The 18,117-nt window shown below is 37.9% G+C and overlaps 1 protein-coding gene across 4 annotated transcripts in view; it reads right to left on the reverse strand.

Moving 5' to 3' along the window:
• Window positions 1-744: 744 nt before the first annotated feature.
• Window positions 745-18,117, reverse strand: part of ADGRL4 (adhesion G protein-coupled receptor L4) — a 73,895-nt gene continuing 56,522 nt past the window's right edge. For all 4 annotated transcript variants that reach the window (XM_038144151.1, XM_038144152.1, XM_038144153.1 and 1 more), the window contains 3 exons: window positions 4,599-4,690; window positions 2,860-3,028; window positions 745-2,456 (listed from right to left, as the gene is read on the reverse strand). In XM_038144151.1, coding sequence (XP_038000079.1) covers window positions 2,394-2,456; window positions 2,860-3,028; window positions 4,599-4,690 — 324 coding nt within the window. In that variant the 3' untranslated portion in view covers window positions 745-2,393. The remainder of the gene's footprint in view (window positions 2,457-2,859; window positions 3,029-4,598; window positions 4,691-18,117) is intronic.

The following is an 18,117-nucleotide window of genomic DNA, read 5'->3' on the forward strand; positions in this document are numbered from 1 at the left end:
TGCTCAGAGCAGGGTCAGGTTGAGATCAGGTTGCTGGGAACTTTATGCAGTCTTAAAAACCTCCAAAGATTTTAACACAATTGTATGAACTCTCCGGGCAATCCTTTCCAACACTTGTCTGTCCTCATGGTGAAAAGGATTTTCCTCATATCTTGTTGAAACATCTCTTTTTTCAATTTATGTCCAATGTCAGCCCTTCTCTCTCTGCTGGCTTGGGGTTCATGTAACTAAGGGCTGTGACAAATAAACCTTTTAATTGCTTGTCAGTACATCTGCATGTGCTAGGAAGGACAGTTGCAATATCCTTCAGGGTCTGAGGCAGGGAATCTAAAAAATGTATCTGCCCTTCATGTGCTGTATTAAAAGATGAAAACTCATCCTTGTATGTAAGGAAAACAGCGTTTCAATGAAGATCTGACCCAGAGACAGGAGAGCAGTTTTCCTATAAAAGATATTCTTTCATTACAAAGACTGTTGTAAGCTAAACATTTATGATATATTTTCTTTCCAAGGAACTTTTTCAATCTCCCTGAGCATGCTGAAGTCATTATATAGTTAGTAGAGATGCTTTGTCCAGATCAGCTTACTATAGGTTACAGTTCTGCAGGAGATTAAAAATGATGAGCTGGTAGATATCCTTCTAAAAATATTCTTTTAAGTAATATGTATCTGCATTTCCCAACCTTAGAAGAACATATACAACAGCAAAGGAAATACAGCAAATAATTGAGGGCAAATGATATGTAACAATGTGAACTTTTACCACTGCATTTATTTAAATGAATGGAAATGTCAAAATGTGAAAGCAAAGCACTCCAGTTTATTCACATATTTTACATTCAAAGGACTAGGAGATTTCTTTAGTATTTTTTTGAAAAATAGACCACTTTTTTCTCAAAAAACTTGACACAGGCATGGAACATACTTAATGAAGCCTATCATTGCAGTGCATACAATGAGCACCTTGTGTATAAGGAAAAAAAGATAAAAACCAAAGTTGACCATTACTAAAAAAAGATTTCCTTTAATATAAATAAAATTCAGACTAGTGCTTTATTTTAACAGACAACACAACAGTGGGATTTATTAACAACTACATATTTACAGTGCCTCACTGGCAAAAATACTGGGCTTCATCTGAGATCCTAGACACTTCCTGAGAAGGCAAAGTGGACAGGAAATTGCTCAGCACTTCACATAATTTGGGTGCTAAAAGGGTGAAATTGAAGCATATTTTACAAATAAGTCAGATGCCATAGGTGGAATGGTTGATGCATTGTATTTATTCTCTGATCTGCCAAACTTGCACCTTGGTACTCCCTTTGATTTTAGTAGTTCTATACATACTCCTAAGGTGAAGTGCAGGATTGATTCAAACCCAGGAGCCTCAGAGGAAGACAACTGCTTGACTCAAAGATGCTATGAGAAAACTGCTGTAATTGGAATTTTTCACGGTACACAGCCACGTTACCTCGAATTTAAATCTGTCTTCTTCTGCATGGTGATTTCTACCACTTTAATTTGATCCCACAAAGTCTGGATTCCAACTATCTATGAAGTGACAAACCTGTGAAAGCATCTTCTTCCCACAGCCTCCAAAATCATAGTGCCAGTTAAGCAGATCTCAGTCTTTTTGGCAATTAAATAAAACGAGAACCAGATCTTTTTCAAAGTATTCACAAAATAATCTTTCAGTCATAAAATGACTGTCCCACCATTCTTGTATCAGATCTGACCTCAGCTCTTTAGATCTAAACAGTTCTTTAGAAGTTATAAAAATAAAGGATTGATTAATATACAAATATATATTTCAGAGTGATAAGAGAATAATATTAAACAAATTCCTTTTTTAATCTACTTTAAATTAAAAGAAATGTTTTCAAAAGTCTAGGCTGAAGCAGATCTTTATCTATTGACTCTTTAATGGAACCCATTCCCTGCAGATGGCCACATACAACTTAATGTATGAAGTTTTTTACTACAAAAGGATGGTGAATGTGTTTCCACTAGCAAAGCACTTCATAAAATCTGCTGTGCCAGTTGGTTTTTGGTATCTTGCTTTCAAGAACTGCAGATATTTTTAATATTAGAAACAAAGCCTCAGTCTTGAAGTCTTGAGATTCTTTAGAAATTTGTTTCTTTCCCTTTTCTATATTAATATTTGCTTTGCAATGATCCAGTTTGTTTTGTACACTGTTAGTATACAGAATAATACAGATGTTCTGCACGAATGCACATGTATGTACAAAACCAGTAATTCATTTAAGAGATATGCCTGCTCACTGGGTCATTTCATACTTTCAAAATATAATATTTTGCAGTAATATCCATAACAACACCATGTGGGTTTCTTCTTTCTTCTGCTGAGATGCTTTTGGGTGTTTTCCTTCCCTTTATCTCAAACAGCCGAAACAGCAAGGAACATTTTTGAACAATCTATAATACTCCTCCTGAATCTGAAATAAAAATATTGAATTCAGTTATGAAATAGATTTATTAATAGGTCTATGTGTAATTTTGTACTGCTTCTGTCACTAGATGTTTTAAGGTGGGACTGACACCCCACTTTAGGACAGACCACTGAAGAAAGTATCATCCCGGGCTAGTGTGGGTGAGTCTTGCTGCTAATTGAAAATACTGGAAGTTTTATTGCACACATTATTGTTTCATCAGGTTAATGACACTGTAACCAGTTTTACAGTTAAAAAGCCCTATTTTCCCATGTTTCATACTTCAGTTTTAAAACTGGAGAAAATGCGTGAGAACATAAAAACGGGACAGAGGTTCTGCCTCCACTGAAGGCAGAAGCTCAGCTTCAGGGCTGGGCACCGGGACAGTCATAAGGAGTAGGATACTTACCTTCCTAGACAGCACACAAAGAAATATGAAGATGAACATCCCCTGGAATGCATTGAAGATTGTAAAAAGATAGGCAGTAACCACAGACCCTTGGACCACATGGAGGACCCCGAAAATCCAGGTAGCCCCAAGGAGGAACAGGAGAGCGAGGGCACCACGGGCACAGGATCTGGACAGGAAGAAAACATAGTGAACAACATGCAGGCACATGCTACTCGCCTTTTCCTCCACTTCGAGTGGTGAATGCTGCCTTGGAAATTTTTTCACAGCTGCAAAGGCCTGAGAAGTGCAAGTGCAGAGGCTGCTCTTCAGGGTGTGCTGTAGTACTGTAGCATGAACCAAGTCACATAATCACTTTGGAAGAGCAAAGGAGTAAAACTGGAGGGCCTTAAAACACTGGCTTCTTTAATCTTCAGATATGTTTTCTCTGGTGTACCGCAGCACCATATGATTTGATTTAAATCTACTGTTAGTGTAATTCCCCAAGGAAAAACATATGTCTGTTATGAAGCATTCCCCCACTTTTCCTCCTCCCCCCTATCTTCCTCAAAAAAATAACCCAGAAAAATGTTCAGTATGCTCTTAGGTCAGTGCATGTGCATGACATCAAAGGATTCCCAGGCTGCCTCTCAGGTTCACTGCAGAGGACGGTGCCAGTTGTAAAACCAGACTCTTTTTAAAATTCTGTCTCTTAAAAAAGAAAAAAAAAAAAAAAAGAAAAAAAGAAATTGCTTTTAGAACACAAGTACTCTCAAATAGTTCCTGGGTCAGCATATTGATGCCTTAAAATTGTAGGAACTGATTGGCTACAATTTTTTTTTTCCAAGATGCTGTAGAGCTCTGCTCACAGACTTGCACAAATTACAGCATGTTGTCTTGGAAATGAAGCCACTGATTACTTTCTTATTCATTCTCAGCTCAGTCATTGCAGGACTTCCTTTGAACAGCTGACATTTTTAGCACTGTTCCCCTGAAAATGAATAATTTTCAACTTCATTAGAAACAGGTCACCACATGAAGCTATGAAAGGTGAGGAATAAGAGAAAGTAATCAATCAAACAATTGCTAAATCCTAACTATAAATCTAGTGCAATGCATTGAAACTGCAGGAGTGTTCCTAAGCAACACAAACAGTAAGTTGTTTTCAATGTTCCCTGTAGTACACTTCAGCTTTTCCTGCACAAACGGTTTTCAAGGTCCCTATAAATCAGTTTTAAAGAGAGTGAGTTGATGGAAAAATCATAGCAGCATGCAAAGTAAAGAATCTGCTCCATCCCCCCAGTGCCACAGAAGCATAATGTCCTACTGCAGACTTTTCCCAAGTAACGTGAATGGCTCCAATCTCTTATCACTTGTTACTTCAAGGCAAATATTTTGGTCTCATTTCAGACATAGATTTGAATTCTGTTTTGCCTTGCATAGAGGCAAATGCCGTGGAAAATACTTAAGAAAAAAGGATAATTACTTCTTTAACTTTGCCATCAGCCTTTACCCTCTGGTTCATATGAGCCACTTGTTTGTGCATCTTTCACACACAGCCTATCATACAAGGTATGGTTCAGTGGGAATAATGATTGCAAAATTTAAATCCAAATATTTATAAGGGTAATAACAGAAAATAAAATCTTTATTTTTCTACAAATCTCAGGATATTAAACTGTTAGTTTTGAATATTCATTATCATCTCTCTCTGTGTTTAAACCTGCAGAAGGTAGAATTTGTACTGAATGGCAACTTACCTTATATTTTCATAACAACTGACTTCTGGCTTTAACATTGCAGTGTGTCGAAATACTTTATAAATAATCACTCCAAAAGCCAACAAATTAACCTGGGGGGAGCGAAGGAAAAAACTTTTAGTTCAAACCAGGATACCTGTGAATGCCAATAACTGTTAAACATTTAAATGAAACAAGTCAGATAAAATTTCTGTGTATCTGAAATCTACAGAATCCCATGCCAGGAGGGGAAAAAACCCACCCTGTTCTGATTCACTTCTATTAAAAAAATATGAGCCCTGAAATAAATATTGATCAAACAGGGATGTAGCCCTACCTTATCTCAACAGTATCACTACCGACAGTCTGCAAATGTTTATTGATTTTATTGGTAAATCACTTTGATTTCCTGCTGAGGTTACTTTTCCTAAGTAGAGATGAAGGAATGGGAAAGGGAAAGGGAAAGGGAAAGGGAAAGGAAAGGAAAGGAAAGGAAAGGAAAGGAAAGGAAAGGAAAGGAAAGGAAAGGAAAGGAAAGGAAAGGAAAGGAATTTTAAAAAAGGAAAGAGAAATTTAGAAACTCCCAAAAACCTCTATGGGTTTTTATTGATCTTGAAATATATGTGTCTTTTGTTGCTAAATAAGGTTAATAGCATCGTATGTTTTGAGTTCTTTGAGGTGTGAAAACTTTCAAGTGACCAAAAAATCTTAGATGCTTACACAAATAATTAAAAAAATCTAGCTTTTACTGAGAGGCTTCTTGCTGTATATCTTCTATGTTTTTGTCATAGATGAATAGTTTTGGTATTTTTTCCTTGATTTTTTACAATGGCATAGTTTGATTTGAATTTGAAACAAAGAAAAGCAACTAAAATAAGCAATTTTGCAAATGATGCTCAGTTGTGATTCTGAACCTCTCTTGGCTTGGCTAGGCTTCTCTGATCTTTCAGTTAAGTTCATACTGCATTCCTTTAAAAATGTGCATGGTTGCCTTCTTACTTTGCAGCATTTAACATCAGAATATATTTAAAATGTTAATAAATGAACCAAAATTTAGCTGTGTGTCATTCAGGTATTATTTGTAAATCCTTGATTGCAATCCCTTGGTCAGTTCCTGTGGGATTCCAGCTGTAGAATGAATGGAATTAATGCCTTCCCCAAGTTGTTTCTCCAGAAAGACTGTATGGATTTCCCCCTGCTTTTTTTTTTTTCTTTAAAAGAAACCAAATCAAAAACCCAACCCAAACAAAAAAAAAGTCTCTGAAATAAAAACAAAAAAGCTGTTGGAGCACAGCACCACTTGAAAAGGAATCACTTTCATTCGTTAACACTCATGAGGTACGTCCTTAGAACATTTTTCTTGTGTCAAGGGGGGAGTATCTGATATTAAAGCAGTCTCTGCTTTAATTAGCTGCATGCTCATAGTTTAATGCAGCATAATATATTTACAATTTGATAAGACAGGAGATAGAGCTGATGAGCAGTTTTGGGAATTAATCCTTCCTTGAATACCTTGTACTAGTGCTGATCGTGAGAGCTATTCTGAAGCTCCTTATATTTAAAATTGTAATCTATGATATCTCCTAAACCAGCAATTTTTCAAAGTTAATTATGAGTCAGTCAGCAGTTGTGGATAATTATATGCAGACTTACTTTTTATCTTATATTTGTTGGTGAATAATATATCAAATAACTTCATGCATACACTGTAATCTGCATAACCCACCTAATGTACTTATTAATTTGAAAAAGGTAGCGGGAAATGTGATCAAAGTACCAGAAGTATAGAAAACACACTGCAACTTCTTTAAAAACTGCCGGAAATATGTTCTGTGAGAAGCTCCATGGGCCAACCCCGCTTTCTCACAAAACCAGCTGCAGAACTGGCAAGGTTTTGCTGAGGAAGGATGGGGTGGGCAGCAGGCTCCATTTCTCCTTGTCCCAGTGGGGCTCCTTTGCACAAATACTATTTGCGCTGTCCGTTTCACAGGATAATAGGATTTGGCCTTCTGCATTAAAGTAATACCCATTAACTATGATCTTTTCATTCACCAACCCATTCTAATGGGAATAATCTGTATGTATCAGGGGAGCAGGAGAGGTTAACACCAGCTTCTTGGAGTCAGCTGCCAGAACACAATTATTGTACAATATGTCTCAGGTAGCCTCACAGGAGGTAGTGTTACAGGGTAATGAAGGTGAACTTAACTTCTGAAACACTCGGTCGTTTCCAAGATTTATTAAAGTCTTAAGTCGGTCTTTGCCCCATTTTTAAGCACTCCATTAATAAAAAATTTCTATAGCAAAGTGAAAGCGCATACACTGGTTGTACACAATGCTTCAACCTAAGTTAGAAACCTCTGGAACTGCATTTTGTCCTTTGAGGGGGGATGAAATGGATAACAGCAAAGTTGAAGTAACTACCCTGTGACACAGAAATGAAGCAAAACGCGAGGGAAAACAATAGCATGAACTCATGGGTAAATCCAGGAGAAAAAAACTAGCTAATGTAAACAATGTGTCAAGTCTGGCCTTTGGAGAAAACTGGTAATCCAAAAGATATCCCAAAAGGCATCCTAAACTTAATGCATCCAGCTTCAACCTGATACTCTGCGTGTTCTTTGCTGTGAACATACCAATGGCCTCAACTATTTCTGGGAAATGTAAAGTAAAAAGTTCATATTGGATGGCAGGACTTGAGTATGAACACTAATAAGTTGAACTTATTGGGACTAAAGGGGAAATAGGATTGATATCCCCAAAGAGCTTTATATGTTCCAACAAATGGAATGAGAAGTCAAATCACTTAAAGTGCCTAGCCAAAGGTACAAGCACTTAAGACATTTGAATTTATATCCAAAACTGAGTTTCAGACAAGCAGAAATTAAGGTAGTAGGCTGTAGAAGTAATCTAAATTACAGATGTACACAAGAAGTCCTGGATCCCCAAATTTTCTGTCTAGGACAGAGGGGCTTCTGGATGAGAGACACTGAAACATCTAAAAACTTTTGATTGCTCCTTACAGCCAAATATTGTTTTATACTTACTTTGGTAATCATGTGTTTTCATTTTTGTAATTAAACCACAGTCTTAAGATCTTATTGAATAAACCTTCAATGATAGTATAATTAAGACTGCCTTAAGGTGCCAGGCAAGGTGAATGAGAAGGAAATGGCAAACATAAGGCATGCTGTCCCCGGAGAGGGAGCAGGCTGGAGCAGAGCAGGATGTGCAGGCAGCTGTGACACCGAGCTCAGGACAGGCTCTGCACAGGGCCAGCCTGGGGACAAGTTACCTGAATAATGAGCACAGCTCGTCTGCAGCATGGGGCAAACCCAGGGCGTGAGGTTTGTGGCGTGGCCGCAGTTTTATCAAGTGAATTACGATGTTACAGTGTGACACGGCGGTTCTGGTGCCTTTGTTTGCAGCGCTATTACATGGCTGAGCAGTCAGGGAAACTGCTGCGTGTCCTGAGAGGGGCTTCTCGGCAAGGCTAATAGACTAGAGGGGAATTGCATTGATTCCAAGCCCTGAACTGAATAATTTTTTGGTATTTTATTTATTTAACAAACCACCCCAGACTGCTGTTGGGCAAACAGTGCACTCAGTCCTTATCATTTTACAAAGAAAACCTCTGACTTTCTCCCTACCAGGGCAATTCTCTGAAGTGCTGAGCATCCTCAGCCCTTCCTCCTCTGCAATTCAGTGGGAATCATGTTTCAGTCATCATTGCTCAGGTGCACTACAAGACTAATTTTAATAATTAATCTATTCCTTTTTTTTTTTTTTTTAAGTGGTTAATCAAAGTCAAGGACTGATACAGAAAAAGCCTCCACTCACAGCATCTTCAGGGAATCAAGTCTCCCTAAAGATATTTGTGAAGGTATTTTTAGCCTTCTTAAATTCTAGAAATGTTGTGGTATATTTATGAACAAATGAAAAACTTTAAATATATTTGTAAGAAACGGACAATGAACAAGAGCAATTATTAAGATTCCCATGAAATCAGGATTCTGTAGATATGGGCAACTATATTTATGCAGCTCTATAACCCTGGATAGTCTCTAAGGAGACACAAACCTGCAGGAGCTGGGTTATATTGTATACCTGAGATGAAGTTTAAAAGAAGGACGGTGTTATCTTTCTGTCTGGGACATCACATATCAAAAGGGTCAGAAGGATTTAGGGTTTTGGAGTGAATTCTGGCCCCATTAAGCTAATATGAAGAATGCCAGTTAAATAGTGAAATTCCTATTGCCACCAGCATTGTCAAGGCTTTATCACTGCACACCACAGAGAATGGCAGACTCAAGACATTCACAGGCAACAGTGGACACTGCTGCAGTTTTTAGCACTTAGATGTGTCATGGATGCATAATGTGGTAAAGAGCAGGACAGTGAACGTTTCCTGCTGCTGTTTTGGGGATCTCCATGTTGCAGTTCCCGTGTTCAGAACTGTGATGTTGGTGGGTTTGGCCCAGCAGGCACACAAGGAAGAGTTCAGAGCAATCTGGAGTGGTACAACTCCTAGGATCAGATCTGACCCACAGCACTGATCTGGATAATGTCCTCTTGTAGGAGAGAAAAAGCAATTCAGAATTCAAAGTAATTTCCTGGTGCTCTCCTGATCATCTGGTCAACAATAAGGAGGCTTTGCCAAAGGAATTAGCCCAGGGATCTCAGTTCAATCAATCATATGTATTTTAGAATAGGATGGGAAAAGCAGTGTATGAAGTTGACCTACCTCTATCTACATCTAGGATAGCTCTGAAAATCTGCTTGCAGATTAGCATCCCTCCCTCTGTCTCCCTACTACCTGAGCAGGTGCTTCTGCAAGGAAGGAAAACTGGGCATGGACAGAGCAAGATGCTGCTGCTCTGGCTGTCACTCCTATCAGGTCTGGGACTGCCCCACCAGACAGCACTGAGGAACAATCTCATCTATTGTCTAAGCAAATTACCAACTTTTCTGTGGATTGCTAGTATTTTAGAAACTAAGTAATGATATAAGAACATGTAGGTCCTAAAATCCTAAATGTTCCAGGCTGCTGGAGTTCTGCTAATAGCACATTGCCTAGCAACAGCTATATTTAAAATAGGTCCTTAATTCCACTCTGAAATGTACCTATTTTACATACTGGAAGAGTATTGTAGTGTTCTGTCCTCAAGTAAATATGATGTTAGTGCTTCACACTTCATGAAAATCTCCCAGTGTAGAATGGTATTTATTGTTAGTTGAATGCTGAATAGGATGAGCTACACAAAATTTAATAAAACTTGCAAATAAAAATATTTGCACTCATGTTGAAGAGCTGTAATTTCTTTCATAATTAGTTACAATTAAATTGTAAGACACTGAGTGAAGTGATCTATCATCATTTTGCCCCATCAAGGTAGCTGAAAGCTGTCAAATTTGACAACTAAGACATCTTTTTTCCTTCTTCCCTCCCTTCCTTTTGTAAAGCAAGGCAAAGAGCACTTGAAAGCTCAGAGGGGAATGGTCTGTCTTTCATGGCGGTAGCTCAGTTAGCACCTGGACTTGTGGTGAAATTAAATGGATCAGGACAGGGCATTCAAAAATTTTCATCCAATACTTTTTTTCTTGGAAAATGTCAGTTCATTAGCACTAAGAGACATTTACTGTTTTAGACTGTGTTTTCACCAGGAAACGCTTCCTGATGAGGATAGCTTTTCTGAATAAAACCAGAAAGGACACTCCTGAACAATGAAGATCCCTGTGGACAGCACATTTATACAGGATGCTGGAGACATGGGGCACAATTTTCTGTTTTACTTAATATTCAGACTAGGCTATGACCCTTGGTTTCTCCAGCTCTGTGTAGTTATTCACTGCTACTGCTACTGCTGGATCTATTCCATGCCATATAAATAATTAAATATTCACTGGAGCAGAAAGACCTGGATTTCCCTCACCCCCACAGTTCCTCATCCAGGATTATCTAAAGACAGTTTTGTTTTCTAAACACTGCTGCAATTGTTTAATATGAGGCTGAGGTTTTGAGACTATTTCCAATACACATTATTTATAGAATGAAAAAGGAATTATAAATTTCATGTACGATATCCTTGTGTAAAAAGGTACACCCCAGCCTTTCAAAAGTTATTAAAATATTTCAAATACCAGCCTTTAAAGGCTCTCGTGTTACAAAGAAGAGAAGGTATAAGAAAGAGGCAGCTAATTCTAAAGACTCAGACATACTAGTTCTGATTCAGTCTGAGCACTTTACATTCAAACTTCAAAAATGAAACCCCCAAATCATTCCCTTTTCCTTTCTTAGTCTCTGTCTCAATAATTGATGAAACCATCTATATGCTGATGTCAGATCTCACAAAAAAGAATGAGAAAATTTCTCCTGCTGCTCTCTTAGGCATATACTTGAATTTTTTACATATATCATATTGAATTTGGCTCTTTCAAAAAATGTCTGAAGTTCAGAGCAGCTGTATCTGTATCAGTCTGTACAATGACCCTCATTACGAGTGTTTGAATTAATGAGCTTGTGATGGTCTGAGTTCTGGCACAGAGAGCAATCCATTTCTGTCTTTCTGGCTGGATGGCTAATGGCTGGGTAAAACGACAGCGTTCAGTGGGTCATCGCTATTTCAGTCAGGGGAGAACGGAATTAAGTTATTAACAATACAACCGTTTAAGCTTCAAAATGAAAATGTATGCTATATTAATTGCATAAAATTGGACACAAGCTGGCAGTCAAACAGTCAGGGTTTGTCTCCTGACTGATTTATCTCATTACCATATCCCCAGTGAATATATCTTCTCGAAAGCTTTAAGTATACAACAGCAGTCTTATCTGTGAGTTGGAAATGGAACAAAAACATTAATGAACCCCCTTTAGGCTGTATTTTTGGGAAATATTTTCAATTATTCAGGGGTAGAATTTTATGCTTCTAAGATTTTAATGATTTCACTAGTTTTAAAAGTTAAAACATAGCCAAATGAGTTTATTACAAATCCTGACTCGGGGGAAAAAAAAAAAGTTCACATAGGATTGCTTTTTATTTATGAATACTTCAAAGTTTTCTTTTACATACTTCAAGCTATAGATTTAGAATCAATTAAGTGTTTCCTTTATATTTTTAGAATACTTAAAAGAAGACGTAAATAAATAAATACATGGGGTTTCCATGCTTTTCAGCAGGGTAAACAGCTTTGCAGACTTGTGGATTCAATGTTATTTCTTATTGGATTGCAAAACCAAACACATTATTTGCCATCAGCTCTGCAGCCAAGGGCAGGAGGGATGAACCAACAGAGCTGTACCTGACCTCAGCCATAAATGTTACTCCAGTTAGATCCAGTGGTAGAACTGGGGTTTGTTTTGCTCACAGTGTAAATAATTCCCAGGTTTACTCTTCTTTTCCAAGAAGCTTTTGAGAAGACGTATTGTCTTGTGAGTTGGGAGTGACATAAATCAGGCTGTTTAATGAACTGATTCAAGGTGAATCAGACTACACATTGCTCCTATCCCTATGGTTTCCTTGCATATGTGGGAACCTTTCTTAGGCTGCATCAAGAGCCTCGTGCAGGACCCCAGCAGGAGTTTTACACAGCAAAGAGGAGTGATACAGTTGTACATCATCTTTTAGTACAACTAGCTTCAGTGACTGGATGAACCACCAGGAAGGAGAAAGTATCAGGAACATGACTGAGATGTGAAGTCTGAGAACAAGCTGTATTTTCAATTTTGGAGGTGTGAATATTTGTCAGAAAGCTATCGATACCTTCCACAATTTGCCAAATCCTCTTGAGGATTTGGCCTTCTGTTTTCTCAGAACTATCTGTGATTCTGCTGTGGATATGGTCACAAAATACCATGGCATGATTCATTCAAAACCACAAAAACTTCTTTTAGTGTCCAAGTAAGATTTCCAAGAACAGTATTTCTGTACAATTACTATTGTGAATTTAAGTTCACCTCTCTAAATACCTATCAGGGATGAATCAAAGGGGCAGTAGGATAGTGGAAGAAAATCTGATTCAAGTGAGATGTCATGTGGATGAAGTCATTATGTAATTGCTAAGAATGTCCTAAAGACAACATCAGTCTGTGCTAACTATCTGAAGCAAACCTATGGTGTCCTTTCAGTGAACAATTTAGGGTAAGCATATATGTTTATAGTAATTGTGCTTACAACAAGGCACATAACAGAACCACCAAGAAGATACTAAACAATTAAAAACTCCTAAAAATACAAAACAACAAAACCAACCTATTTCAGTCAGTTGTGTCATGGATCCATTAAAAGAGTGGGCACAGTATGTCTTTCTAGAACGAAGGAGGATGTGTGCGACATTAATCTGCTCTGAGTTGTGGAACCTCTCAGGAAATCTGCAGCCAGCTAGCACATGCAGGTGCTCTTCTCCTTTCCCTTGACATCCACCTGTGCTCCCTCCCCTGCTGTGTCTGCTTGGTTCACTCTGGGTGACAGAGGACAAGCTTGAATTTTGAGTCTAGTGTCCTTCTAGTGACTGCAAGGGAGAATTTCATCTGCTTATTCTTACCGAACTGCTAAAGTTGTTTTTTAAAAAAACAAACACTTTTGTTTGGAACATCCTTCAAGGACCCTTCAGCCTTCTGTGATGAATTTGTTACTATGTAAGAACATAAAATCAAGAAGTTTTTCTAATTACATTACTCTAATATGACTAATGGACATACACTCTTTTTTCTAAGTATTTCCAGGGACCATAGAATTGGGGCTTTAATGGCAGAGAGAAGGAAGATAAAACCTTGATTCATGTGAAAGCTCTGGTCTTGCTGAGAAATTGCATCCATTGGGTTTGGCAATATGGAAGCTGTTGATCCTGTCCACTGAACAGGGCAAGTATTTTCTGACTCAGTTATTATTTAGCACAGCAGGTATTGTTGCTGAAGAGCACTGTGGTTTAAACTAATCTGTTTCCAGCAAAGTTGCAGACTCGGTCTTTAATGCCACTATATAATTAATTCTCTCCACTTTATCCACAATGGCATAAGAAATGCCATGGAGACACCTTTAACTGAAGCCACTGAGAGGCTAATGAAAAGAGGACTATTACTCTTTAAAAAAGAATAATAAAGGCATTGCTAGTCCCAGTAGGAATTTATTTCCACTAAAAAGGCAGACTGAGAAGTAACAGTAGATATAAAAAATGTTTAAAACTGCTATTTTCTGAAAAACACACAGTAAATGGTAGAGTATATCTTTCACATCTATCTAAGAAACATAACGAAGCATTTATCACAAAAAAAACCCCATAGACTTTTTCAGAGCATAAATATTCACTGAAAAATGTGAGATGGTGCTATGTTTTGTTGTGGTGGAAGTCAGAGGTCAAGCAACGTTTTTGATAATAATTCTTAGAATATCAAGAAATGTCAGGAATACTGATTGTGCAATGTTTCACTGAAGAACAGGGATAATAAGGTGAGGAAGCCCAAAGAGGCAGTGGACTTGACAACACTGTGATGTGACTCACCTCAGGGGACTGCTTTTTTTTTTTTCTTTTGATTTTTATTTTTAAATGGTAACAATGGTCTGTCAGACCATGTTCTTTATTGAAGCTTGGGAAAATGTAATATTTTAGATTCTTTGAATATTTATTTTTTATAAGAAATATGTTCAGTTTGGATAGTCTAGATTAAGTACATGAAATTTGTGAGTATATGAGAAAACAGCACAGTAATGGATTTGCCAGGAATTCTTCTGCATTGATTGCAACAGTATTACTAATCCTGAATCAACCTAAATGTACAGAACTGAATAAGTATTAGAGCTGTCCATTAAGATTTGAAAAATGCACTAATCCATTAATTTTACCTTTTTTTGTTGAATAAATTATTTGACAAATAATGGTAAAATTCATCAAATAAATTATCTGATGAATGTATTTTTTAAGTAATCGACTAGCTCTAATGAATATGCAGGCAGTTCCTTAATGAAAAGCATTACTCTACTGCTAGCCTGCTTTCATCGCTCATATGTCACTTTTTTGCATTTTGCAACTGCAATTGTATATTTTATTCATTTACCCATTCATTTATACAAGAAAGGTTCAAACCAGTATGGTTAATCAATCACTTAAGTTCTTAGAATATTTTTACTTTACAGTTGATTATTCATTACATTTATTAAAAAAGAGCTTGGATTTTCTGGGGACACCACTCCCAAGAATTATTCTTGGCTTGTACGTTCTAAGTCAAGCGCACAAGAATGCTCTGAAAATTGCAGGGTTCATGTATAAGCCATTTTTATAGTTGTAAACACTACAATTACCAATTGTTTCAAGAAACTGGAACTTGAAGCCAAGCCAGACACCTTCAAAGTCCCTAAAAACACTCATTAGAGGAGTAGAACAACGAATAGCGTGCAGGAGCTACCTCCTCACTGCACAGCACTGGGATGTTTGGATAAAAGCCACAGAGAGGATTATTTGGATGATGTTCAATTTTGGAAATGTTCCAACCTCAAAGAGCAAGTCTGTATTTTTTTATTACAGAGGTGATCTCAACCAATGATAGTGATAGATTTATACTGTCAAATGGCAAATTGTACCTATTAATGTAACAACACGTCACACTTCTGAGTCCTGGTTCCTCACAGAGGTGTGCCAATTTATTGTAACAGTGACAGTAGGTACAACAGTCAAGTCTGCATGACTCTGTCAATACTGTAAAGGCACAAATCATGTTTTCATGGGTGACTTTGAACTTGCTGCACAAAGCTCAGCTGAACAGATTTGATGGGAGAACGTTGTGGGAGACAGGTATATTAGAAGGGTTGGCTAGAGCTGTACTTGGAATAGCAGTGATTCTTTTCCAAATTTTCCTTTTAATGTCTCATAGACTTTCATAACTACAGTGTTAATAGCCCTTGGCCAACCCTTCCAGACATCATTTCCACTCCCAAATGGATAACTAATATATAGCTGAACCTCAAAATAGGTACAAGTGGAAGGACTTATGCTGTGTCTATAGAGTTTAAAAGATGAATATTCCAAAACCACCAGGGGTGCAGAATAAAGCCCTTACATAGGTCTACTCCCACTCAAAAAGCTATGATGCCAGAGGTGGGGAAAGCCATGTTGAAATCCTCCAAAATGAGAAGGAGTTTGTTGTTGACAGATATTACATGCTAATCAAAACTGCAGCCACAGCACCCTGGTGACAAATAGTCATTTCCATTCTACACACTTATTACAGGGAGATTATTACTGTAAGAGTGTATTACAATAGAAAAGAAAGTCTTCTAGGGCTTCTTTTTATTCTCCGGGTTTTTTTCCTCCCCCATTTTCATACCTTTTATCTCTGGGGTTTATATTTGTCTTTGCCTCAATCAGTCTTTGGCTGCCATGTGTGTGAATGTTTGTCCCTTAAAGCTTGAGATAAACTCACATTTCTATTAAAAAGTTTAAATGCTTGTTATAAATAATTTCTCCATACTTGTATGCTTTGATCTAATCTACTGCACAGTTTTAGTTAAAATGGTTGTGGTTCTAAAGATTACAAATATTAGGAGGAAGGAATAAGTTGTAGAAATTATCTTCAGTTTGCAGCTTGTTTTCTAAAGGTTTAAAATGCTCTTTCTTTGCTAAGTCCATCTAAAGAGTTTCTGACCCACTTCTTTTCATGTACAGTCACCAATCTAATAATAATAATAATGTTTAGATGGGATCAATAAGGCCATTGCTTTGCACTTAAGACTTCTAATAGAACCTAGTATTAATAAGCAAACACCTTCAGAAGTAGTGTTTCTGCTTAGGCAATCAGAGGAGAACTTAATTTGTACTCCTGATAAACACTTGAGCTCTCTATGCTTCATTATTACCCAAGGACATGTTTGAAACAACGTGCCCTGAGACAGCTCACCCATTGGTACAGGAGTGGTTCTGTTCATCATTTACATGCTGTCTCAGAAGCATATTACAGTATAATCCAAACCACAAATCTCCAGGGTCCTACTCACAGGAATGGAAACCCCCATTTGGGTACATGGGCATTTGTCCTGACAATGATTTTCATGTTTTTATGCAAGAATTTTGTGGTGAGTAGCCCTCCAGAGAATTGGTACCCATGGTCTCCTAACTATCTTGGAAAACCTGCTAATTCAATGCTATTACTAAATGAAGTTTAGGATTAAAGGTAAACTTGAATCTGCCAGATTTTTCAGCTTTGAATATGATGGTTGCAGTGCCCTATCTGGTTATCCCAGAACAAAAGTGATATTTTCTTGTCCGAGTTCTTAATTAATATTTTTAAAATTCTTTCTCTTTAATTAGCTGTGGGCAGAATGGAAATATTGGGAAAAGATTGGCTCCTGTAATTAAAAGGATTGCCTGAGTGGCACTATTTTGGGAAGAGTTTAATCTTTGTCATGTTGAAGCCCATGCAGTGTTCTCAACAGGAGGGCTGGACAATGGAAACAGAATTGCTACCTACAATGTGCTTTCCATGGAGGAGACATCTGACACCAACTTCATCTTCTAGTGTCAGTGCCTATTTTCATAGGGTTTTCCGTATTTCCCTTTACTACCTGGATAAAGCATGGGCAAAATACCTAGATCCCTGCACCCTTAGAAAATACCCCTCTTGCAGTTCAGGCTTCATTTTGCTATTGCTCCATCAAAACAAGCTGTCAAAACCCTCAAAAAAACCCTGCAGCCGCTGAAGCACCTTGCTGAAAGCAGATGCCTTTTCCCCCATGGTCTAGGAACACATTGTTATGAAGAGACAATAAATGAAAGTATGCAAATACTGTGAAAACAAGTTAGCACAGAATACTTCTGTAACACACAAAAAGTAGTTGAACAACCACAGGGCTCTTTGCTGTTCAGCTACAGGTTTTAGCAAAGGAGTGAGAGAAAAAGAAACTGTCTGGCTGCTCTCCCCATCCATAGGAGGGCTGCACTGGCATACAGGCCTGGATCAACTTCTAACACCTTCCTTTTTCCTTTTAATTTGCAGGGATTGCTGGAAGATCTGGAGTGCTCAAAGAATGTCTACAGGCCTCAGAGTCCAGCTTGCAGGATTTGCTTTTGCAGCCAGCCAGATTTACAGCAAAGCCACTGCAGACCTGCTCTGCCTCTGTGCTGTGTACCTGAGATCCCCTTTGGGCACAGCTCAGCTGGAGCTGAAAACAAGGTTACAGATGCCTACACCTGGGGCATTTTGTATTTTGATAATGCGATTTTCACGTGCTAACCCTACAGAGAGACATCACTGTGCATAAATCTTTACTTGAAGGCAGATGAGGAACAGCAATGAGGGAAATAACAACAAAACCCCAGCCCTGCTGCCTCCATGGAAGAAAAGATAAGGTCCAAAGAGGAAATAGGAAATTGTAAACTTAAACCTAAGAATTGTAAGAATTTCCTAGTAAAAGATGATTTCTTGCCATGATTTTATTCCATCTTAGTAACCTGCTGGATACCAGGGCTATCTGACCCAGAAGCACTGACCCAAGGGAGGTCATGGTGCTTTGCCTCTCAAAATCTGCTGTGCTCACCAGAAGGGTGTGATGGG

The sequence above is a fragment of the Motacilla alba genome, chromosome 8 (assembly GCF_015832195.1).
Source record: "Motacilla alba alba isolate MOTALB_02 chromosome 8, Motacilla_alba_V1.0_pri, whole genome shotgun sequence".
Taxonomy (NCBI): Eukaryota; Metazoa; Chordata; class Aves; order Passeriformes; family Motacillidae; genus Motacilla; species Motacilla alba.